Here is a 25,435-nt window from a genome sequence, read left to right as displayed (position 1 = left end):
AATAAGGTTTAATGAGTGTTTGGGGCTACAAACAGACAAGGACTTTCCATAGCAGCAAGGCAACCAGTCTCCCCTGTGTCTCCATAGTATCTTGGAGCTCCACTGGCCTAGGCACCCCTCCACCCCTCCCCCCTCCCATTCTCTTGGTTCCTGTCTCTCCCCGATCCTGTTTTTCACTCTTTATCTATGTGAATCCCAAATCCTGGTTATCTCTTGCAGAGCAGCTTACACTTCGCCCTCTGCTTTAGCATCCTGACCCAAGGTCTTATCTCTCTAAGGTATATTCCACAGCAAACACTTGCTGTAAGAGGGATTCTGGTGATCATAAAACGTCTTCAACTAAATATGTCAGTTGCATCTGAGCAGCTCTGCCTCCGGGGTCTTGGGCTGCATCCATCCTAGTCTGAGGGCAGCGTGTGTCCTGTGTAGCTGCTCCCACCGCGTCTCTTCCTCCATCTTTTGGCAACAACAGCCTTGGTGGGTTACTGGGCCCCCATGCCCGGGGGTCCTGTCAACCGTAGCACGCTGACTACAGATGCTCTTCCAGGACTTGAGTCTTGGCACAAGGTGCCTGGGACTGATAACTCCAAGTTCACATCCACCAGTTATTCCTGCTCCTCAGACAGCTCCAGGCAGCCCAAGTTCCAGCTTCTGGTTCTCTTCTGGGGTCAGTGACTGTTGCTTGTAAACACAGTGATTTGACTGATATGGAGATGTGGAAGCTCAAGGTCAGAGGTCAAATTCTTACCAAAATTCTCTGACAGTTGGAACATCCTGTGTGGCCCCACCATGCAGGAAAGGGTTAACCTCGCCCAGAGAGAGATTCAGCCTTTTGCTCTGTGAGGTGACCTCTAAGCTCTTGGAGTATTCCGGCTGATAGTAGTCTTGGTTTACAGGAGGCCCCGTGGGCCACACTGCGTATTCTGTGTTGACCCTGTGGATTACGGTGGGGCCTTGGACCACACGGTATTGGCTTGACCTATGGAGGTGCTTGAGACTAAGGTCAGCTACATTGGTGGTCAGCATGATGTCTACATGATTGACCCCCAACAGAAGCTCTGAAAACCACGTCTGGGGTGAGTTTCCCTGGTTGGCAATACTCTGGGTGTGTTGTCACATGTCATTGCTGGGAGAAGTGGTATGACTTCTGTGGTATGAAGCACTGTGGTATGACTCCACTGGGAGTAGACAACTAGATGCTCGTGCCAGGTTTCTCTTGGCTCTGCTCCACGCGCCTTTTCCCACTGCTGACCTTCATCTTGTGCTTTCACCTGAGTGTAACAGCTTGCCTGAGTTCTGTGAGTCCTTAGTGAACAGACTGCACCTGAGAGTGGGCTTACACCCACCCACTGCGTTGCAGAACATAGGGGACATCTTGAGGTCTGGCACAGAGGGTGTTCTGTCCTGTTGCAGGGAGACTTCATCCATTGGAGTGGGGTCCACCTGCGAGGCGTATGTCCTTACCAGCTCTAGTTGCTTCCTTCATTCGGTACTGATGCTGTCACCTTGTGCCTGCTGTCGGCAGTTCTTGGGGAGAGCTGGCATTACCGTTCACAACTGAGTAGGAGACTTTCTACAAAGAGGATATGCAAACTTTAGCCTCAGAGCTCTTTCAGACAAAACCTGCCCTCTGAAGCCCATTCTGCGAAGAACTTCAGGCCTGTCCCTGGGAGCCCGGGCAGCACTTCTCAAGGTGTGGTCATGACAGGGGAGGGAAGGGGAACCTATGACAATGCAGATGCCAGGGCCCAGCACAGACCCACCAGGCGGGCCCAGGAACCTGCATTTTAGCAAATCTTACAGGGAGTTGTGCCCAGCAGGAAGGGTTGGGAACCACTGCTCAAGGCATTTGGAGAAAAGATTCAGGACCTGGCTCCTGATGCCACGCTGGCTTTCGGTTAAGTGCTATGGGTGCCCAGAAATGACTATCCCTTTGGGAAAGCCCACAGCAAAGAGTGTGTGGTTCATGTAGACACCCCACACCCTTTGGAGCCCCACCACCACACTTACGCCATTAGCAGAGGGGCTGGATGGTCTCTGACCTGGGGAAACAGGAGGAGAAGTTGTCAGGGATGAGTGACAATGCTGGAAAGCATGGGAAGGAGACACATGTTGGTGGCTGGGGCCCTGAAATTCTAAGTCCCATCTCTCCTCTTGACATGGGGGTGCCTCTTCCCATAGTGGTTTATACATTTGTAAAACAGTACTAGGGTAGGTGGAAGGGTTCAAACCTCAGTTCTGTCCTTTAGGAGCTCTGTGACCTTGGGTAATTGACTTAACTTCGCTATGCCTTGTTTTCCTCAACCATCAAACAGGGGTTAATTTAACAAATAGGAAATGTCTACTTTGTGCCAGGTGTATTCTAGGAGCTGGGGATATAGCTGTGAACAAAACAGACAAAAATCTCTGCTCTCAAGGAGCTTATATTAATAATAGTAATAGTAATAATAGCAATAATAATCATAGCTTATAGATACCCAGTGTGTGACTTACAATGTGCCAAATGCTGCACTAAGTGCCTTTTCTGTATTATCAGGTATAGTTACTCCCATTTCACAGATGAGGAAACTGAGTCAGAGAATAAGTCATTTTCCCATGGTGACACAATTGATAAAAAAGTAAGTAGAGTGAGGTGCCAGGCACAGGCAGCCTGGCTCTGGAGATGACACATTCAGCCAACACTTACTCAAATGCCACCCTTATGCCCGGCCTAGTGGTAGGGGTGCTAAGGACACAGCCGTGACTATGACTGTTCTAGCTCTACCCTCTTGGGGTTCACAGTCCACTGGAGAGATAGACAAATCCCCACACAGTGATGATCCAGAGTGGGCAAGGCTGGGGTAAGGGAGCCCAGAGCAGGTGCTTGGCTCATTCTGGAGGATCAGGGAGGGCTTCCTGGAGGAGGGGCCCTCCAGCTGTGTTGTGAGGAGGCAGTTTTGTTTAGTGGTTGAGGAAACAAGCTTTGTAGCCAACAGAACTGCCTTCTAGTCCCAACTTTCCAGCTGTGTGCTGATTGGCAGGTAACATTTCCTCACCTGTAAAGTGGAGCTCACAGCAGGACTCACTTTGCGGGGTGGTTGTGAGCACTCAAGGGGGCTGTGCCCAGAAAGTGTCTGACACATAGAAAGTGCTCAGCAAATTACAGTTCTTCTGATTACAGAATTAGCCAAAGGATTTCTCCAGAGGGAGCCACAGGGAGGGTGCTCCAGGCAGGGGAACAGCCTGTGCAAAGTCCTTGAGGTGAGAGACCCTCAGGCCCTTTTAGAGCCGGGGTTCGGAGTACCAGTTCCGAGTACCAGTACCAGTTCAGCAACCCCCTCCTTTCTGTGAGAGCAGCTAGGACATCACTCCTGAGCAAGGCAGATGGAGGAAAGCTTGGGGGTGGGGGTGTGGAAGATTAAGTCTTAGTCCATCCTACCTGGCAGGGGCTCCTGTGTCAGGGGCTCCTGGTTTACAAGTCAAAGTCCTTATTGTGGCCTTCAAAGCCCTACAGGATCTGTCCTGACTCCCTAAATATTTGTAAAATGAATCAATGATCCAATGACCGAGACTCCCTGGTGTTGGTGTACTTGTCTGTAAAATGGGGAACCTCTTGGGACTGGGGTGAGGATTCAGTGAGAGGCCACTGTGTGGAAGGCTTAAGCACAGAGCCCAGCAACATACTAGGTGCTCAATTATGGCGGCTGCGGTGATGTTCATTCATGGCAGACAGGCAGGGAAGGTGCCAAAGAGGAGGGGACTAACGAGATTGTCTGAAGCACCGACGATAAATCACCACCACGCTCAGAACTGCAATCAGGACTACAACCACAATCAGAGCGACGAGCGCAGGAGACAAGGCCGGGTGTGACTGCTCCCTGGAAGGTCCCTCTGGAACGGAAGAAAGAAGCAGGGACTTAGGTTCAGAGCTTTTCGGGTTTTCACCTGCCCTGCAAACATTACCCATCATTCCTTTGAGAAGCTACCACTTTGCCTCCCTCAGTCTATATGGTTCTGGCTCCTAGGACAGGACTTTGACCTAGGTCTGGCCAATCAGAGCATGCCATTCTCTCTGGCTGCTGTGATTGGTTCATAGGGGGGCTATGACCTAAGTTGAGCCAATGAGAGCCAGGCCTGGCACTTTGGCTAGATCTATCCAAAGTGGTGCATTCTTGCCCCTGGGATTATTAAACTAGTGGGATGTGAGCTGGCGGCTGTTGAGGGCTATCATGCCTCCCTGAGGGGAGAATCTGCTTGAGAATAAAGCCAGCATAGAGAAAAGCAGCATAGAGACACGAGAGGTAAAGAAAAGTCATTGGGTTACACAGTTGAAGTTCCTGGATCTAACCATACCTGAAGGTGCATTTTCAATAAAGTCCCCTTTTTTTCTTGAACTATTTTGAATTGTGCTTCTATCAACTGCAACTGATAGTTTTGCCTAATACACTTGGAAAGAAAGGCCTTCCTGAGTCCCTGAGGATGAGGCATCCCACAACTACCCCAGCCTGGGTTTGCAGAGGGGTGTGCCCAGGTGGCTGTACAAGGGTTCCAATGGTACAAATGTTGGGTTAACAGAGAGTAAACCCTGTTGGTCCTCTCATGAGGGGGTAGGGGAAGGATGGGAGTCAGACAGCATTCTTGTGGCTGAGTGACTCCCTTACCCAGGTGCCTCCAAGTGCCAAACTCCTCCCTCAGAGGGAATCCTGCTGTGACCACCTCCTTTGGTTCCTCTGTTCTCCCCACCCAGGGGGCTCCTTACCTCTGAGCAGGATGGGCAGTTCTGCCCTGCCAGTCCCTACGGCGTTGGTGACACTGCAGGTGAAAGTCGTATTGATCAATTCGTCCACTGGACAGATCTGGAGCTGGTTGCCCTTGGGCACAGCAGAGGATGGCAGGGAACCCGTGGTCCTGGGAGAGACAGAGGAGTAACGAAGTGACGTCTGCTGGAGGCCTCGAGTGACAGGTGATGGGCCACTCACTGTATGCCAGGAATACAGAAACCCCCATGCCATCTAGGATAGAAGTTCAGAGCAATCCTGAAGTTCCCCTGACTCTCCCTCTCACTGACGTGCAACCTATTAGCAGATCCTGTCTGCCCCACCCTCACAATCTTCCCAGAATCCAGCCACTCCTGAGCGCCTCCCCGGCCACCATCCTGATCTGATCTCCCTACTCCTGGGCGACTATGGCCGCCTTCTCACTGGGCTCCCTGCTTCCACTCTCGTTCCCCACCCAACTTTGTCCCCCACTCAGCAGCCTGAACAATCTTGTTAGAACTAAGAGTGCTCACATCTTTCCTCTGTTCAGAGCTCTCCCGTGGCTCCCACTTCACTCAGAGTAATTACCAGTCATTCCCACAGCCACAGGTCCCACATGAGCTGGTCCCCGATACCACTGACCACATTATCTGTTACTCTCCCCTTGTTGATCCTCAAATAATCCAGTTACACTCCCACCTCAGGGTCTTTGCATACACGGTTCCCTTTGCCTGGAATGCCCTTTCTCCAGGACGAGCAGGGACTCACCTCCTTCAGGCCTCTGCTCAGAGGTCGCCTTAATGACACCTTCCTCGGCCACCCTATTTCAACGGCAATGACTCCCTCTTCATCCCCCTCCTCTGCTTTGTATTTTCCACAGCGTTATGTGCTTTACCATGTTATCTTATTATTTCTTCCCCCTCTGGAATGGAAGCCCCTTGAGGGGAGGGAATCTGGTCTGCTTTATTCACCAAGGTATGTTGGGCAATAGCACCTGGCACATAGTAAGCAGCCCAGAAACATCGGTTTAACGGATGGAGAGGGGAGAGGCGTGGAGGTTTGGGCGTCTGCAGAGCCGGGGAGGAAACTGCCACGTGGCTCATGAGCCTGAATGATGGTGCTTTGAGGCAGACCTGCAAACGTGCCGTCTGTCGACACCAGTGGAAAACCACTGACCAGCAAGTCCTTTGACGGACAATTGAGAAACGACTGTAGCTATCCACAGAGGTGGGTCTACAAGGAGGGCCACCACCACAGCATTTGCATAGAGGAAAACGGGAAAGCACTTCTGTACCCCACATTCAGGATTGGTTCAATAATCGATGTCATGCACATTTGGTGGAAGTTCAGCAGCTTTCAAAAGGGGCTGTGGGCATTTTGAAATGCATAGAAGATATGGACTGTTTGATGGATGGACCAATGGACAGAAAGGGGATAAAACAACAAAATGTTAGCGGGAGAATCCATGTGGTGGGTTTTCAAGTGTTCACTGGAAAATTCTTACAATTTTTCTGTATGTTTGAAAATTTTCCTGACAAAATGTTGGGGAAATGGGGATGTGAATCTATGTGCCTTGACCTGGAAAGGTGTTCATGAGATGGAGGAAAAGTTTCAAAATTGCACAGACAGCACAGTGTTTGTTTAGAAACGCAGGAGAAAAAGACAGGAAAGATATAGAACAAAGGGCAACAGTGGATATTTCTGGAGGTGGCTGGGTACATTTGACTATAGGTGCAATATTCCTCTTTTTGTTTATAACTGTATCGTCAAATGTTTCCACAATGGTCATAAGTAATAAGGAAAAAGGCCCAATAAAAATCACGTCAAACAATTGACCCCTTTGCCTCTTTCTTTCTCCATTCTTAACCCCAGGGTTGGTAGGAATTCGAGGAAATCTGATTGCCCTGCACCTCAACTTGCTTATCTAGAGACTGGGGACAGTCTTTGCTCCTCCAGAGATGACTGAGGTGACGGGGGAGGTGGCACAGCCCAGACGTGAGGGCCTTGGGTTTGGAGTCAGATGCCAATTGGAGAGCCGCCTCTGCTGTGTGACCAGGGCAAATGATGGCCCCTGTGGGGGCCCAGCTGATCTTTAACCCGGGCACGGCACTAATGCTGATTGTGCCTGGGGTATGGCGGCCACATGGGATGCGGTAAGTCCGGGCACGCAGCAGGCTTGCCATAAAGAGCAGGACTACCCCCCTCGTAAACTCTGCGCATGCAATGCAGAAATGTTCCTGGGGCCCCAGGTCAACTTCTCCTCTCTCTGTATTTTTCTGTATCCCCTCCCCTTCCTTCAGATTCCAGAATCCAGCCTGCAGTCTTTCTTCCCTCAGACCCAGATGACAAGGCCCCCAGCCCTCCTCCCTCAGACCCAGGGGTCCAGAGCCACCCAGGACTCACGTGCTCCACTCATAGTCTGTGGGCTCTGGGTTGCTGCGGACGTCACAGCTCAGGGTGGCCTCACTTTGGCCAAGGTACCAGTTGTCATCATAACCAGAGATGGAGACTTCAGGGGGGTCTGGGAGAAACAGACACACAAGTTCAGACACACAGGGAGTCTTCAGAGGGACCTACAGATAGGTGGATTCATGTCACAACAGTGAAAAGCCTCAGCGGGTTTTGGGAACAGCCCAAGTTAAAGAAGCCTGGGAGGAGTCTGCGGCAAAGGGTTCCCTCATAGAAGCCTGAGAGTCCTTGGAGTGGTAGGAGGTAGCTGGGTGCAGAGAGTGCTTCTCAGGACTGGCCTCTGTACTCATTTTTCTGGGTAGCCAGGTCCTGGCGTGTCTTGGATGTCCCGCGAGAAAAGGCCTCTTGGAGACTCATAGCACACAGGACATATTCAAGGCTCTGACAAGTCCTGCAGGAAAGAATCCTGAATGACTCTGCTTTTTAGCCTGTTGCTTATCCATCCCAGATGTGATTTACAGGGAACTTTTCAAAGTCCCCAGGGGGAAGGCCAATGAGACAGAGTGTTTCTTTTTGGAGGGCAGGTGGGGGAAGTCAGTGTAGATCCCCTCTTCCCTCAGACCCAGTGGTAATATCAAGGGTCTGCCTTGATATTGACACTGCCTGAGGGGATCAGTATAGCAACTGCCCGGGGGGAGTGTTTAGTGTAAACAGTGATGGGAAGACATAGCCCCTAGATGAGCCAGTGTAGACAATATTGGGGCAGAGTGGAGTGCAGACTACACTGGGGAGGTTGTGTAGACGGTACTCAGGGCAGCCAGTGTAGACAACGTTGAGGGGCGGTATGAGGGAGTGCCTAGGAGAACAATGTAGACAGTGATCACAGGAGCAGTTTAGAAAACAGGGGGAACACATCTCCCCAGAGTTGGTGGCTTAAATGACTGGGGTAGACAATGGGGGCCGTGCTATCTGTGGTCCAGAGGAGACAGTGTAGACAGTAGGAAGGTGTGGGGACAGAGCCCCAAAAAGCAGTTTCCAGGCTCTCGCCCTCACATAGAAAGGTGCTGGCTCAGGTAGTAAATGGCCATCGACTGTGATCAAATGGCCAGCAGCTGTGGCTAGTTGGCCGTCAGCTGTAACCAGTGAGCCATTAGCCATGAATATAACTGCCGTGGCTAGGCTAGCAGAAAAAAGGGGGAGCTAGCAAGAAGATGGTGGCTGAGTCTGCAAGCGGCACAGTGAGGGTTGAGAATTGTGTTGCTCCTGGTTCCTGTGTCTCCAACCCAGCGCCAGTGAGAGTATAGTGGTGTGACTCCCCTACCTATGGCTCCGTGGGTGTTCCTTTTTGGCCTAGCCATATCCTGCGTTTTTGTGTGGGGAGTGGGACCAGAGACCCCGCCGGACACCCCGCGTGACACATGGCGAAGTCGGCAGGATCTCCTGCACTACACATGGCGCAGCGAGCAGGGTATGGTGTCGGCCAAAACTCTCCGAAGGACGGTGGAGCAGTTTGTGCCTATGAACACTCAGTTGCAGGAAGACTAGGAGGAGCAGCTGCCTGAGAGCTGGACCCCGTGGAGGGGTGGGAAGACGTGGACGGTTCCCCAACCAGCAGAGGCCGGAGAAAGCGAAGGTCATTGCAGCCCCGTGGGCTGGGAAGTGCTTGCTGAGACAGCCCGGATGCAGGACTTGTAGTCCCAGGAGGAAACACTTGCTGAGTCCTCCGTGGGAGCTGAGGGTGAGGTCAAGGTCATCCCTCACCCCCAGGACAGCCCTGGCAAATGACTATGGACTATGGGGAATTGCCTTCCATCCCTAATTTAATGGACAGCTCGACTGTTTGGGAACATACCACAATGTAGTGGAACTGGTGGATATTTGCTTTTGTGTCTTGATCGGCCACCATTGAGAATATGTAAGCACCTTGACTGTGAGCCGCTGTTGTTCCAGCACAGTGCCATGAGAGGCCCAGAGAGAGTGGCAGTGCCCTGAGAGCCCTGGCTGTGTCCAGGAAGTCTGGCTGTACCCAGAGAGAGTGGCAGTGCCCTGAGAGCCCTGGCTGTGTCCAGGAAGTCTGGCTGTGCCCAGAGAGAGTGGCAGTGCCCTGAGAGCCCTGGCTGTGTCCAGGAAGTCTGGCTGAGCCCAGAGAGAGTGGCAGTGCCCTGAGAGGCCCTCGCTGTGTCCGGGGAGACTAGTGGTACCCTAAGAAGTCCAAGAAGTCTGGCTGTGCCCAGAAGTACTGGTGGTGCCCTGAGAAACCCTGGCTGTGTCCGGGGAGACTAGTGGTACCCTAAGAAGTCCAGGAAGTCTGGCTGTGCCCAGAAGTACTGGTGGTGCCCTGAGAAACCCTGGCGGTGCCCGAGGAAACTAGTGGTACCCTAAGAAGTCCAGTAAGTCTGGCTGTGCCCAGAAGTACTGGTGGTGCCCTGAGAAACCCTGGCTGTGACCAGAGAGCTTGGCTGTGTCCAGGAAATAGCATTCACCTCCAGGCTCCTCGCACAGGGCCCCTCGCGGAAGACGCTTGTCGCGTAGATTGTGAGGCGAGACCCTGTAGGGGTGGAGTGTGGGGACAGAGCCCCAAAAAGCAGTTTCCAGGCTCTCGGCCTCACATAGAAAGGTGCTGGCTCAGGTAGTAAATGGCCATCGACTGCGATCAAATGGCCAGCAGCTGTGGCTAGTTGGCCGTCAGCTGTAACCAGTGAGCCATTGGCCATGAATATAATTGCTGTGGCTAGGCTAGCAAAAAGAGGGGGAGCTAGCAAGAAGATGGTGGCTGAGTCTGCAAGAGGCACAGTGAGGGTTGAGAATTGTGTTGTTCCTGGTTCCTGTGTCTCCAACCCAGCCGCCAGTGAGAGTATAGTGGTATGTCTCCCCTACCTATGGCTCCGTGGGTGTTCCTTTTTGGCCTAGCCATATCCTGCGTTTTTGTGTGGGGAGTGGGACCAGAGACCCCGCCGGACACCCCGCGTGACAGAAGGCAATATAGAAAATGGACAAGGGAGCTGGTGGAGACAATGGGGGAGGCAGTGTAGCATAGGGTGCAAGGTCAGCGTAGGTAGTTGCCCAGGGAAGCAGGTGTAGGCGGTGTGTGCAGCCTGTGCTCAAGGGAGCCAGTATGGACAGTGTGGGTGTCAGTGCAGACAGTAGCCAGGGGAGCCTGGCAACGTGGGGAGCAGCATTGACTGTGGCCTAAGAAGCTGGTATAGTTAATGAAGAACAGTATTGCTTGTGGCCCAGGGCAGTCAGTGTGGACGATGGGGGTGGGGGTGGAAGCAGTCTGGCAGTGGTGCCTGCCCTTGCTCACACTTGGGCACACTCACAGTGCACTCTGAGGGTCACAGGCAGCAGGATGGGCTCCTCAAAGCTCTCGTGCTTCACGATGCAGGTGACATTCTTGAGGTTTATTTGGCTTGAGGGTGTTAAGATTAAGAAGCTGGTAACAGTGAATGTGCCAGGCAGGGGTCCTGGCACCTGGCTGGTATTGGCCTTCCCATCTAGGGACCAGGAGATGTTGGCAGGCGGGCGACCTCCTGTGGAGATGCAGAGGGCCACAGGCACAGGCTCCTGGCTGAGCAGGCTGAGTGGGACCTCCAGGTTATCAGCCTTGTTCTGGGGCTGGACTGGGGAGAGGAAAAAAAGGGACAGGTCACTCCTCATCTGAGGAGAGGGCTAAGCTATGCCCTGGAGGTTAAGAGGAAAAGTGACTGGCTCAAGGTTTAAGTGACAGCTGGGCTTTCACTCCAGGTCTGTCTGACTCTAAAACTATCCTGACCATCTCTTAACCATCATTCAGGTTATTCGCAGACCTGGGGCTTCACTGGGTTCCTTCCCTATCATTACCTGGGTTATTATTTACTGATGATTTCTCTTTAATTTAACTCACAGGTTTTGTTTTACCCTCATCCTAAATCATGATATATGAAGTCCCAGGTTTGCTGAAATGACCAGCGCTGCCTTTGGCACAGCTCCAAGCACTTAACCTGGCACATAAGGGAAAAATAAATGTCAGCTCTTAGTCATCCTCATAGCAATATCCATTTCACAGATGAGGAAACTGAGGCACAAAGACTTCTTACTCAATTTCCAAGAGGAGTGCCTGTTGTAGTCTCCCTTGTGCTCATGAAAATGAACCCATGAATCCCGGCCAATGATGGAAGTGGAGGGTGCTGGGACCCCACTGGGAAAAGCACCACTCCTTGTAGTCTGTTTCAACTCTCCCTTCCTCGCCAAAAGGAGTGACAACAGCTGACAGCTATGAGGAGTCACTTGGGCCTCTGTTCTAAGCAGGTCACCTGGAGACACTCCAGAGACCTTCAGGACAGCTTGCTGCAGGGAGGGCAGCCCTCTCCTTACCAACCCTATCTTACAGGTGACCTAAGGAGTATCTGGGATGAAACCACTTGCCCACGCCTGTAGTGGTGAATTGGGATGCAAATCCGGGCTTCACAGTCACCGTTCCCCTTTCCCCCCAACCACCCCTTCCGCAACCCTCCCCCCCACAGGCCCAAGGTTGCCCTCCCTACCACCTTCTTTTGTCCCCACAGGATTTCTGCTCTGGAGGACAACTCCCTCCCTCCAGGGCCCTGCCCTTTCTGCTTACCTCCCCGCACCCCTCATGCTCCTCCCTTTCGTGTCCCTCTTCCACGCTCACCCAGCACGTGGAGCCAGGTACTGGCGCTCCTGCTACCGTGCGGGAACGTGGCGAAGTGGCAGGTGTAGTTGGCTTCATCCTCCGCGCGCAGCCCTCGCACAGCCAGAGTCGCGTCCCGCAACTCCACGCCGGGCCTGGCGGCTACGAACTCCAAGCGACCAGGCTCCGGGAAGCTGGGGTGCGAGGGGAAGCTGGGGCCCCGGATCGGGTGGAAGACGGCTACACTGCGGGGTCTCCCCGCCAGGTCCTGCCGCATCCACGTCACCAGCGTCACCTGCACGTTCTTCTCCTGAGTGTGCAGCTTGCACTGCAGCGTCGCATTGTCGCCCAGGAAGCCGCGCACGTGGGGTGGCGCTTGCACAACGATAGTCTCCGTCTCTGCGGGAAAACGGGGGAACGAGGCGGGTGAGACCTGGGCGTCCCGGGTCTGGATGGGGAGGGGCGCCCAGGAGGATCTGGAGCCCTTTGGAAGTGTGTGTAGGGGGAGTCAAGTCCCGATCCCAGCAGGGCGAGAGCGAGAGTGGCTGAACTGTGTCTGCCACCGGGTGGGCCCTGTTTCACTGGGCCAGGATTGTCGTATATTTTGCTATTACCATATTTCCTCGATTTCAGCATCACCAATTTATAAAATTGTAGTTAAAAAATTAAATTTGCCGTTTACACCATCTTAAAGTGTACAATTCAGTGGCATTAATTACATGTATGATGTTTTGCAACCATCACCACTATCTAGTTCCAGGACTTTTTTTTAATCACCCCAGTGTCATCAATTTTGAGATGTAATTTTTAAAAAAATTTACAGCATGACTCACTGTCAGTGGTTAGACTCACTGAGTATCTCTGATTTAGAGCAGTGAAAAGGGGAAGAAACTCTAGGTCTTAGAATCCATGAAATATGGTATGTTGTTGTTATTATTATTATTATTATTATTATTATTATTATTATTGATGTGTGGACAGGGCTTGGGAGAATATTTGTAGGGGATCCTGGCTCAAGAAGGGAGGCGATTGTAGCTCAAGGGTTTTGGATCCCTTCAGATCTCTGTTGTGAAGCTTCAGGAAGGTTGCTTAACCTCTGATTCTTTGTCCTAGTTTGTAAAATGGGACTAATAATAGGAGGAGGGCAAAGTCTCCTCCTCCTGTGAGTTAACACTCACAGGTTGCTTACACAAATTGTGGGCTGTTCTGAATACTTCAAACATCTCTCATCGTTTTGTCCTTCAACAGTTCCTTGAGGCAAGCACTACTGCCAGTTCCAGTTTACAGATGGGGAAACTGAGGCCCAGAGTCATTTGCTCCAGACCACACAGAGGATAAATGGCAGAGGTCGGAGTTGAACCTGCACTCAAGAGCCTGACCTCTAATCCACCTGGCTCCACAGGAAAATTTTTCTGCCTAGGGCTCCAGCACATAGTCGGTCTTCAACTGTGTTGGCTCTTATCGATATTAATTCACAAAATGCTATGCATTTTTATTATTAATAATAAGGATAATGGAGAAGGTGGAAGGGAGTTAAGTTCTTTGAACCCTAGTCCTGCCACTCGCTGTGGCCCTTTGTTTAGGTGTTTTCCCTCCTCTGAGCCTCAATTTCCTCATCTGTAAAATGGGGATGGTTATAACTTAACAGAGTTGTTGCGAGGACTAAATGACGAAATCTATGCAAAGGGATTAGCACATGCCAAGGGCTCTAAAAGGTGAATATTATAACTATCGCCATTATGAGAAAGCAGAAGCCAGGAGGTACGTAGTGGACAGTGGTACTTGGAGCACGCTGTGTGTGGGGAGGGGACATTTTGGACACAGGGAAATGTGGAGTGGTGAGCATGCCAGTCTGAGTTTGAATGCCAGCTCTACCATTGACATGCTGTGTGGCTCTGGGCAAGTGCGTCTCCTTCTCTGGTGACTTCCTTCACCAGAGGGCAAAGTCTCCTCCTTAGCAAGGCTGCCATGGGGATGAAATTGGGTCAAGTGGTCTTTCTCTTTGTGTGCTCCTGTATAATTGCCACACTTGAGCCAGGCACTGAGCCACTCCCTTACCTGTGGCTTCCTCCAACTCTCTCCACAGCTGCATGAGCTATGTACTTTTATCCTTGAGTATTTTCCCATTGGACAGAGGGGGCAAGTGAGCCTTGGAAGGTCAAGCAACTTGCCTGGGCTAACCAGTAAATGAGGGGCAGAGCCTGGGTTCAGACCTAGGCCTGGCCCACCCTGCACCCAGAGTGCTGGGCACCCTAGTCTCCTGCTGTGGTAGAGAAGCAGCTCCCTGTTAGCTCTGCTATTTCCTGCTGGGTGCCATGGGCAAGTTACTTCCCTCTGAGCTTCATCTCCTCATCTGGAAATGGGGCCACAATAGGACCCATGCTGGGTTTCTCCTGAAGGGGCTTTAGGTTGGTGGCTCTCGGTGCCTCAGAGGCACCCTCTGTTTTGGAGAAGTGCCCAGTGTTCTGTGAATCACCTTTTGGGACATGCTGAGATGAGGGTCTCTGGCTTCCCTAGTTGGCATTCGGTATTATTATTGTTCACGTGAGTTACTATTATCATCAGTATTGTTCTTCCCGAGTGCATTCAACATTGCTCAACATCTTTCCCAGACGACAGTCTTACAAGGTAAGTAGCATTTCCCACGCCCGTAACACAGTTTATGGGAACAGGGAGCTTAGGTAACTTCTGAGCTCACACAGGTATCAATGCCTAAAGCTGTTTAGGTGTTTAGTAAACGTGTGTGGGCTGAATGCATGCATGCATGCATGCATGCATGCATGCATGCATGCAGGAAGGAAGGAAGGAAGGAAGGAAGGAAGGAAGGAAGGAAGGAAGGAAGGAAGGAACGGCTATGCCCGTAGAGCCAGACATTTGGGTCAGATGGGGACACGGGTAAAGTGTTACTGTCCTCCTTCCCCCCCCCCCAGTCATCCTCTGTGGTCATCATCCGGTAAGGAGGTCCGGGGAGCACGATGGGCGTGGTGAGGCTAGTCAGTGACCTTCCTTTGCGTTTTTTCCCACAGTCTGACTCACGATTCTGAAATCTCCCTACTTCACGGAAAACCAGCTGCTTTCCAAGAAGTTGAGCGAAAGACCCCCCCAGTTAGAAGGATTCCTCCAGCTCTGGGGAGAAGGGCAGCGCGCTCAGCCTTCGGGCACCCAGGAGGCCGAGTGCCTGGGCAGGAGGACGGGGAGCAGGCGCCGGGGACTCACCCGGGCCCCTGTGCGGGGTCACTCACCGGCTACCGTGGATGTCCAGCACAGCGACAGCAGCGACAGCAGCGGCGGCCACGCCGTGGAAGCGGCTCTGGTCATTTTGGGAGTCGGGCGCTGGGCCAGAGAGAGCCTCCTCCTCGCTCGGCGGGCGTCCGCGGACTCTGCCCGCGCGGCGTCAGGGTCGAACTGCTGCTACCTACGACTTCAAGCCACAAGAGCCTGTGTATATTATGGGAAGCAGCGAGCAGGAACCTGGACCCGCCTCCCGGTGAGTCAACTGGAGCTCCCTCCGCGCCTGCGCGCAGGCACTGCCACTTGACAGGTGGGGAAACTGAAGCACGCAGAGAGATTCAGTGACTTTCTAAAGCTCACGTCCGGCCGATACGTGACAGAGCTGAGATTCGAAATTACAGTCGGACTCGATCCTAAGTTCTTAACGACCGACTGGGCTTAACCCCCGTGGACTTTAGAGCCAGGCAAGGCTTGGGCTCGTATAGGGCAAGTTGCTGCCCCTCTTGGGGCCTCAGTTTCCTGATCTGAACAATGGACATGATAACAGTACTCACCTCACAGGACGGGTTTGTAAGGTTTAAACAAGCAACTGCTTAGCTCAATGCGTGGCATATACAGTAGTTTGTACTCAAGAAACAGTAGGTATAACAATAGCAACTATCATTGATGTTTTGCAGTTGTCAAATACTAATTAATGTTGGTGAGAATGATGATTCATTCATTCTTCATTCAACATACATTTATTGAGGTGGTTGCCAGGAGCTGGGGGGGAGGGGTGATTATTGGAGTTATTGTTTAATGGATATAAAGTTTCTGTTTTGCAAGATGAAAAGAATTCTGGGGATGGATGGTGGTGATGGTTGCATAGCAATGTTTGGGGCACACAGCCCCAGATGGGGGGCTCTGACGCTTGGCTTCTATCACTCGGGATGCACGTATGTACCAGTACACTGAACTGTGTACTTAAAAATGGTTAAGGTGTTACATTTTATGTTACGTGCACTTTACCACAATAAAAACAATTTTAAATCTGTTTATTGAACCTGACAGTATTCCAGGCACAGGGATGCAGCAGAAATAATACAGACAAAAGTTCCTGCCTTCACGAAGCCCAACTTATCCTGGAGGGAAATAGACTATTAACAGATTAATACAGAGAACACCTTCATGTCTGAAGGTGATCATGGTTTTATGGAGCAACATACAGCAGGGAGAAAGAGAGACCAAGATAGACAGAAACAGAAACAGAAACAGAAACAGAACAATGAGAGAGAAATGCAGAAAGACACACCCTCAGAGATAGTGAATGAGAGAGAGAGAGAGAGAGAGAGAGAGAGAGAGGCAAAGATAGAGACAGCAGATGAGAGACAAAGAAAGATGAGAGAGACAGAGACACTAGGACAAGACAGAGCAAGATAAGAGAGAACTGAGATGTAACAGAGGGACCCAGAGAGCTATAGATTCACATGTAGAGTTTGGAGACTTACTCGTTCCTGCTGTGTCCATCCAGCCATGGTCGCTCCCAGGTGCACTAGCAGCTCTGAAACTTGTTCTGTGACATCCGTATATCTTTTTAGAAAACCCCCTTTGGGCTTGGCCATTCTGTAGGGGTCTGTCCCTGCTGCCCTCTCTGGCGGGGACCTGATGCCCCCTCATGGCACACAGCCCCGGATGGGGGGCTCTGACGCTTGGCGTCTATCACCTGGGATGCACGTATGTAGACTTCTGAATAGAAGCATGGAGGCTGGTGTTGGTTCCCCAACACCAGGTATTTCCATACCTGAATTTTCTGCGCTGCTTTTCTGCGCTGCTGAGTTACTCTCCGAATCAGGAACCTGTGGCTGCTATGTTCCTCCTCTGGATCATGCTGTCACCCTCAGGGTTTCCCCGTCCTCCCCGGGCTCCCTGGTTACTGTGACTCTAGCCTCCTCTCAGAGCTCTGGGATTGTCAGAGGCTACCTCCCTCCCTTGCCAATGTTTGGGCTTCAGATTTGGGGCCCCCTTCACCTCATACTCTGCCTCTTCTTCGCTGGGCATCTGACTTCTCAGATGGAACGGGGCCTCTGTCTGAAAACACACCATTAGAGCCTTGGTTCTGAACAATTGTACATAATGAGGATGACGGAAGCTCAAAAGTGGGGTCAAGTCAGGGCCCAGGGTCAGGGATGGGGTGAAGGTTAGGGATGGAGTCAGAGATGAGGTCAAGAAAAAGGGGGATCCTCAGGGATGGGGCTAGGATGTGGCAAGGGTCAGTGGGCGGGGGAGGCCCTTTGGTGGCTGGTATTCCTGGAGGGGAGAAGTTGGATCAATAAATACTTGGGAAGGCCAAAGTGTCCATGCTGTCAAAGTTGCTGTATTAAATAAAATGTCTTGTGTCATGTCTGGATGAGACTGGGTGAGGACACGAGGAAGGGAGACTGGTGCCAGTTGGAATGGGTGGGTTGAGCCAAGGTGTTGTCTGGTTCCTCCGACAGCCTCCCTGATCCCTCCTCACCTATGACCCCTGAGTGGTCTCCTTGACACCACCCTCCTCTGATTCTCCCAGCACCTTGGACTCTCCCACCATGGTCCTTAGCTCCTTGGAATCTTTCAATCAATACATATTTATTGAGCATCTACTATGTGCTAAGCCCTGTCCTTGGTGCCCTGTCCTTACAGCAGTGGTCAAGAGACAAAAGTCCTCCTCTCCTGAGGTCCCATGCTCGATGGGAGTTGGGGAGACAAAGATAATTTTTAAAAGTAGACAGGTACTATGCCAGGGGATGGTGAAAGCTATGTAGAAAAATAAGACAGGGTAAGGAGATGAGGAAGAATTTTTTCAAAATCCCTCCTTTGTGTCTATCCAACACTTTGACTCCCCTCCCTCCAGTTTCCCCTATGTGTCCTTTCTTCCCAAGAAACCAAAAACTTCACAGCTTTAGTGTTTCTTGCAGCCGGTGTGAGCCTGTGTACTAGGTTTACCCAGTTGACTTGCATTTGGAGGGGACAACTCAAGACAGTTCTGCGCAGATGTTTTAAAGCTGTGACTTGGCTCATCCATTGTTTTTTTCCTTTGGTCACCACAACTGCCTGTCCCAAATGGGTTGCCCCTTCCGCTAGGATCCCAGGATGAAGAAGATGTGTGCAGAAGAGCCACAGCTGATCTGTGGTCAATGTGTAACATGAGTGAGAATTTGATTAATACAAGTCACCAAGGTTTGGGGGTGGTTTGTTATTGTGGCAAAATCTAGTGAAAGCTGACTGCCAGAAAATTAATCTCTGAGGTAGTGAGTTTAAGTAGAGATCTAAATGAAGTCAGCTGTGCAAATGCCTGGGGTAAGTATTTCAGGCACAGGAAAAAGCAAGAGCAAAGCCCCTGAGGCCGAAACTGCTTGATGACTTGAGGACCAGCAAAGGGACCAGTGTGGCTGGAAAGGAAAGAGTGATTGGGACGATGAGGAATAGTTCAAAGAGGCAGGAAGAGGCCAGATATTATTTGGCCTAATAGGCCAGGGGGAGATGTTTGCATTTTATGAAGATGGGAAGACTTGGGAGGTTTTGAGTTGAGGATGGGATGGGATGTGTGTTTTAAGAGGGTCCCCCTGGCTGCTGTGTGAGAAACAGACTGTATGGGGGTGAGGGTTGACTGAAATGGGGGTGATGGCAGAAGCAGCAGGTTTGGAAGAATTATAGCAAGTTTGGTTGTGGACATATTTGCTTGCTTCTGTGTGTCTCTCCCAGTTAAGACAAAATTCCTGAGAGTTGGGGCCAGGTCGAGACATTTTTTTTCACTCAGGGCTGAAACATCTATTGAAAGAATAAATAAGTGAATGGATATTTCCAACGGGACTGTTAGAGTTCCTTGGAGTTCATCCCATTGACACCGTGATCCAACTTCTAGATCCAAAAGAATCACCTAGAAGCTTGTCTAATGGAGTGAATATGAATATATTTCCTTATTCTTCTCTCCTACACTGAAAAAATAAGTAGTAGCGTTGTTCCACCTCATCTGTTTTTTCTTTTTCAATTATATTAAGTCGGTGCAAAAGTAATTGCGGTTTAAAAGGTTAGAAACAATCGCAAAAACCGCAATCACTTTTGCACCAACCTAATAGTTAACATTCGATATTATTTTATACTAGTTTCAGGTGTGCAGCATAGTGATTAGACATTCATATAACTTATGAAGTGATCACCCTGATAAGTTTAGCACCCACCTGGCACCATACATAGTTATTACAATATTATTGACTATACTCCCTAGGCCGTACATCCTGTGCCTCTCCCTATTTTTTATTTAGCAACATCGCTTGGTGACCTTTCCATGGAAGGACATAGCAAGCTTCTTAATTAATTAATCCACTCATTCATTCATTTATTCACAGCTGTGTAGCATTCCACTGTATGAATACGAACACATCATATATCATACTTTTTTTTTCAAAGATTGTATTGAGGAAGGGGAACAGGACTTTATTGGGGAACAGTGTGTACTTCCAGGACTTTTTTCCAAGTCAAGTTGTTGTCCTTTCAGTCTTAGTTGTGGAGGGCGCAGCTCAGCTCCAGGTCCAGTTGCCGTTTTCTAGTTGCAGGGAGCGCAGCCCACCATCCTTTGCGGGAGTCGAACCGGCAACCTTGTGGTTGAGAGGACGCGCTCCAACCAACTGAGCCATCTGGCCACCCCACATCATACATTTTAAACTTGTCCTCAGTGGAGGGGCCTTTCGGAGTGTGCTGCCCCGCGTGATCATGTTCCCGCCATTTCCCTTGTGTGTGACAGTATCGGTTCCATATGTTCCCAGAAGTGATTTACTGGGTCCAAGGCCATGCACATCTGTGGTTTGGGAGGCTATTGGCAAATTGTTACCTGGCACTCTTGCCAGGCAGTGTTTCCTACCCAGGGACACTCATGGTACTGAAGCTTTCAAAATTTCAGATGTGAAGCTTGGTCCCAAAGGATCTGATGTAGGAACCTGTGGGGTAGGGGGGGCGTTGAGGAGAAAAGAGAGAAAGGGAGGGAGGCAGAAAGAGTGGAGGGGAGAGAAGGGAGAGGGGAGAGTAGAGAGAGGAAAGACAAGAGGGGGGAAGAGAGAAAAGGGGAGGAGAGGAGAGAGATGGAGGTTGGGAATGGTGGGGTGGGGGTGGGGGCTCCAGAGAGTGACTCCCTTGGTTCAAATTCTGGCTTCACCAATTAAGATCTGATGACCTTAAGCAACCTATATAGATTCTCTTGCCTCCTTTTTCTCATCCATTAAATAAAAACATGTGGTAATGGTTAAATAAGTTATTTGGAAATAAGGGATAGGGTTAAAAATTATTTATTTAGCTGCTCAACAAATGGCAGCAACTGAGGCTTGTGACACCCCTTACCTTACCTTGCTGGGCACCCCTAACTAGGAACTACTGCCATGGGCAGTAGAGAGTTGTAGAGAATTTTATACAGGGTGAGTCCCATACTCTTTGAGGTGCCCTCGTGGGGTTGGACAGAGAATGGGACGTTGGGGTTTGCGAGGGCAGAGCTTTGGTCTTCTATACTCTGAAGCTAAGCAGGAAAAAAACTGGAAAAGAGCTCCAAACAACCACCACCTGCCTGCCCTTTCCTGAGAGCTAGCTGCCTGTCAGAGTGGGCACTTTCTATCTCTCGTCTCCCGTCAGCTCCCCGCCCCCAGCCCCACATCCATTCGGGCTGTAGTCCTGTCTCAGTGGTTGTTCTCCTCCAATCTCCCCTTCCAAATCCCAGAAGGCCCAGGGGAGGAAACAAAACCTGCCCATTACCGGTCTACCCTCTGATGACTAATCAGAGCCACACCCTTCCAAAGGTCATGGATGTCTGCAGGACAAAGTCCAAAATCTTTTTTTTTTTTTAACAATTACATTTATTTTATTTTATTTAAAAATATTTTTATTAAAATATAGCTGGCATACAATATTATATTAGTTTCAGGTGTACAACATAGTGATTCGACATTTATATACCTTACAATGTGATCACCAGAAGTCTAATAACTGTGCGTCACTATATGAAGTTATTACAATATTATCGACATATTCCCTGTACTGTACACTGCATTCCCGTGGCTTATTTATGTTATAACTGGAAGTCTGTGCCTCTTATTCCCTTTCACTTTTTTCACCCATCTTCCCATCCCCTCCCCTCTGGCTCCTCTGGCAACCATCAGTTTGTTCTTTGTATGTATGGGTCCGTTTCTGTTTTGTACATACACGTATATATAATGGAATATTACTCAGCAATAAAAATATTAAATCTGGCCATTTGTGACAACATGGGATGGACCTAGAGGGCCTTATGCTAAGTGAAATAAGTCAGACAGAGAAAGACAAACACTGTATGGTTTCACTTATACGTGGAATCTAAAAACAAATGAATAAACAAAACAAAGTCCAGATTCTTGAGCCTGGTTTCCTAGCTCCTGCATCACCTGGCCACGGATGACTGTTCTGACATCTATTCCTTTCCCCCTTCACCTGTCAGCCAGACTGAAACCCTTGCATGATGTGTTCCCTGAACACATCATGTTTGCTCACCTTTTGGCTGGAACATGTTTCCTCTGTCCTTCACCTGACTAATGGCTACTCACTCTTCAGGTCATGGCTGAGCCATCCCCTTTTCCAGGAAGACTTCCTGGACCCCCAGGCTGGGAAATCTCTCCTCTGGCTCCCTCATCTCCCCTGTCCCTGCCCAGTCCACTCTGAGTTGTCACTTTCTAGGGCTGCGTCTCTGTTACCCACCGGCCTGTTAAGTCCCAGGGCTAGTTAAGGAGGTAGGGCCCAGGGCTGTGCACCTCACAGCGAGGCCATGACAGTTCAATTTCCTCATCTGTAAAATAGAGTTAGGAACAGCATCCACTTTCCAGGGTTTAGGGAAATAGAAATGATGCATTGAAACCCTTTCACGTAATGTCTGATAAATATCACCTTCCGGAGACATGACTGCTTTCATTATTACTCATCTCAATGTGTTCTCTGGTACAGGGTGACTCCTTCCCCAGGAAGCCCTCCCACATCCCAGCCCCGACTACTCTGGGTTGTCACTCTGGGGATGGAGCTGTCTCCTCAACTGGACTGTGAGCCCTGGGAAGTCAGGTCAGTGGCTGTCGTGGTCACGTCTGGGCCCAGCACAGAGCTCCATACAGACCAGGTACTGGAGGAAGGCGTGTTGAATGAATGAATGAACTAATGGCTTTAGCAATGATTTGATCTCTGATTGTTATATGCCCATCAGTCCTCTTTCCCAATCTAACATATACAATTATGTTTTCTGTATATACTAGAATTTAGAGGAAACTTTCTCATGAAGGTGTGTGTGTGTGTGTGTGTGTGTGTGTGTGTGTGTGTGTGTGAGAGAGAGAGAGAGAGAGAGCTTGAGAGAGCTTGAGGAAGAGTTTAGCTGTTTGAAAAAGGGAAGAGGTTAGGAGGTGGGTGGGAAGGCGGGGAGTGCTGACGACTTTTGGAGATTGAGCTGTAAACTCTGTGAGGGCAGAGAGCATGTTTGTGTTGTTCATGGCTGTGTCTCCAGCATTTAGCACAGAACTGGCCCCACAGAAGGTGCTCGGTAAGTATTTGTTGGGTGAATGAATGAACCAGATGTCTCTGAAGTCGCCTAGGCACCTTGCTGTGCCACCATCATTGTGAATCACAATAGATTCTGAGTAGACCTTGAACGGGGAGTGAAGTTCTTTTGGTCCCCTTCAGCGAGTAGAGAGTACCACACGTTGCTGAAGAGCAGGGCAAGCAAGTCCCGACTCACTACCACTCTCTGTTCCAGGCTCTCAGCAGACCTGAATAATTGAGGCAGCCATGGCTCCCACGGCAGCAGGACCTGCATCTGTGACACAGTGTGTGCTCAATAAATGTTTGTTGAATGGAGTTTGGGTCCAGTTATTCCAGTTAAACTCCAGCCTAGAGAAGGGTTTGAGGCTGAGTCAATGCTTTCATTTCTGAGCCTTTAAATTTTCCTCGTGGTGTGGTTTTAGTCTCTCATTCATTCATTCCACAAACATTTATTGAGCACACATTGTATGAGAGTCCTGCTTACATGGAACCGACAGTCTAATGGATGAGATAACTGTTAAATAATTACACCGATAAATATTTAATGATATAATGTGATGAGTGCTATAAAGCAGAACAGTGCTACGAGAGAGTTCAAGCAGGGGACTGAATTTATAAAATGATGGCCAGGAGGTCTCTGAGAAAATCTGTACAGTTTTTTTTTAGTGGCGGGAGAAACATCATGATTGTCAGCTGTTCCAAAGGGCAAGGAGTATTTTTGCAGGCTGAGTCAGGGGATAGGTAGGTGCTGGCTGGTGCCTGAATTGGCTGCAGTGTCACCTCTGAGACCCAGCCAGACTCCGAGCGTGCGAGTTGGCTCCCTGTCACCACCACCCAGGCAGGAAATGACTAACTTCTCCTTTGACAGAAGAGGGAAGTGGGAGGAGGACGCCTCAGGTGGGAAAAGAGCTGGTTAAATATAAAGGGCTTCTGAGCAAGTCTGGACCTTTGGACAGACCAGGGCAAGGACCCCAGAACAGCCACAGAGCCAGTGACCTACACGTATGGGTCCTGGGGACTTATTGATTTTGAACAATTAAGAGTCAGCGTTGCACTGTCTGATACAACAGCCACTAGCCCCAGGTGGTAATATAAATGAAAATTCATTAAAGGTAAATACAATTTAAAATACAGTTCTTGAGTTACACCACCCACATTTCAAGAGCTCAATAACCACACGTATCGAATGGTGCAGATACAGATATTTCCATCACCAAAGCGTTCTATTGGCCAGCGCTGGTCTAAGGCACAGGCACAGGAATTGGGCAGACTTTAGTGGGCATCACGCCTGGCTGTTTGACCTTGGGCAAGTCACTTGCCCTTTCTGAGTCTCATTTTAATCCTCTATGCATGAGCACAATTACATCTACCTGACCTAAGAGCTGGGGGCCCATGAAAGAAGGGGAAGGGGGCTCTGGACTCAGGGAGGGAGCAGTAGGGGAGTGGGGTGATTGGAAAAAAAGAAATGTCAGCCAGCCTGGCTTGGAGACCAGCTCCACCATGTGCTACCCATGTGACCCTGGGCAAGTCACTTACCTTCTCTCTGAGCTTCACCTGCTTTGTTTGTAGAATGGGGGTGGATTCTCCTGTCCTTGAGGGGTACAGTGAGGATGACATAAGAAATGAACCACATAAGGTAAATAGTGTAGTGGCTGGCACATGGACAGTCCTCAACAGACAAGATTTGAAGTCAGGTCTGCTACTATTATTGCTTATCATAATGACATGGTAGATGGCTTTCCATTGGTCACAGAAGCACTGAATATTCCTTAAAGGTTTGATATTTCCACACAGGAGTTTCATCCATGCTCATTTCCCCTTTGCCGGCCACCTGCCAGTATTCTCCAGCAGCTCAAAACTGAGTGGTCAGTCTTATCTACAGATGTACCATGAATTTTGGGGGGTTGAGACCACCTCACCCACTTTTCTGCATTCAGAAGTTTTTTTTTCTTTCTCAAAAGGAGCAAAAATATAAAAATAAGTTGTATGCGTAAAAAACATATTTTGGGGTGTCTGCCCAGCTTACAAGGTAAAACCTCCCCCCTGTTTTCTGAGCACAGAATCCCCACAGATAGGGCTGAGCTCCTGGGGCTCTGATTCTACAAAACATCCCTGCCTCCACTCCAGCCACCATGGTGGGACCAAGGTTGACACCTGACCCACGTAAGCCAATCAGGTGCTTTCTCCAGGGGTTTCAGAAACAAGGCAAAAGGAATTTGGCTAAGTTGGGCTGTTCCCTTGAACAGCAGGGTCGTGGACTTGGAAGGTATGAGATGGTGTCTTTTCCCACATGGATGGAGAAGCATTGAGTGCCCATCTGTAGAGAGAGACACAGAAAGAGAACTGTGAATTGCATGTTCCTGGAAAACATGGTAACAAGGGTGAGGGATGGAAGGCTGAGAAAGGCAGTGAGCAACTTCTGCCTTTGGTGGTAGATTGCACAAATGGCCACAGATTTTTCCCATCCCACGAAGAAGTGAAGTTAATCCCCCTACTCCTTGAATCTGGGCTAGCCATGTAACTTGCTTTGGCCTAAGGAATGTGGCAGAAATGATGATGTGCCAATTCTTAACCTTGGCACAATTCTTAACTCTTGACCGATTGCCTTTTCTGCTCTCATTCTTGCAATCCTGCCTCTGTCATGTGAACAAGCTTGGCTCTGCCTGCCAGAGAATAAGAGATGGTGTAGAGAGGCCAGTTGTCCCAGGTGACGCTGTCCTAGGCAACCTGCCAACTGACCATGATGCGTGAGTGAGCCCAGCGGAGACCAGCTCTAATTGATAACCCACAGAACTGGAAGTTAAATAAATGCCTGTTTCCAGCCATTATGCTTTTTTGAGTTTTTTTTTTTTGGGGGGGGGGGTTAGTTTGTTATACA

General features: G+C 50.0%; 1 protein-coding gene and 1 long non-coding RNA gene across 6 annotated transcripts; one reads left to right on the top strand and one right to left on the bottom strand.

The window, feature by feature from the left end:
* PVR (PVR cell adhesion molecule) lies at positions 1–15,244 on the bottom strand. 5 transcript variants are annotated; one of them, XR_004425135.1, is made up of 8 exons: positions 15,018–15,244; positions 11,797–12,174; positions 10,466–10,765; positions 7,140–7,257; positions 4,739–4,887; positions 3,664–3,870; positions 2,011–2,042; positions 1–1,573 (listed from the first exon to the last, which is right to left on the bottom strand). XR_004425135.1 is itself a non-coding variant. In XM_033128005.1 (8 exons), exons 1-8 carry the CDS (start codon positions 15,091–15,093, stop codon positions 1,502–1,504), a joined length of 1,251 nt encoding a protein of 416 aa, XP_032983896.1. In that variant the 5' UTR covers positions 15,094–15,244; the 3' UTR covers positions 1–1,501. The 5 variants fall into 5 exon arrangements, 3 of the variants coding, with proteins under 3 accessions (XP_032983896.1, XP_032983897.1, XP_032983898.1); XM_033128005.1 differs by having other exon boundaries at positions 3,745–3,870; XR_004425136.1 differs by lacking the exon at positions 2,011–2,042.
* LOC117034746 (uncharacterized) lies at positions 15,135–24,720 on the top strand. Its single transcript, XR_004425137.1, has 4 exons — positions 15,135–15,262; positions 16,057–16,183; positions 21,979–22,144; positions 24,618–24,720. It is a non-coding gene; the product is annotated as an uncharacterized LOC117034746 (long non-coding RNA).
* Positions 24,721–25,435: the final 715 nt, after the last annotated feature.

The sequence above is a fragment of the Rhinolophus ferrumequinum genome, chromosome 15, assembly GCF_004115265.2.
Source record: "Rhinolophus ferrumequinum isolate MPI-CBG mRhiFer1 chromosome 15, mRhiFer1_v1.p, whole genome shotgun sequence".
Classification (NCBI taxonomy): Eukaryota; Metazoa; Chordata; class Mammalia; order Chiroptera; family Rhinolophidae; genus Rhinolophus; species Rhinolophus ferrumequinum.
This window is presented reverse-complemented; position numbering and strand designations above follow the sequence as displayed.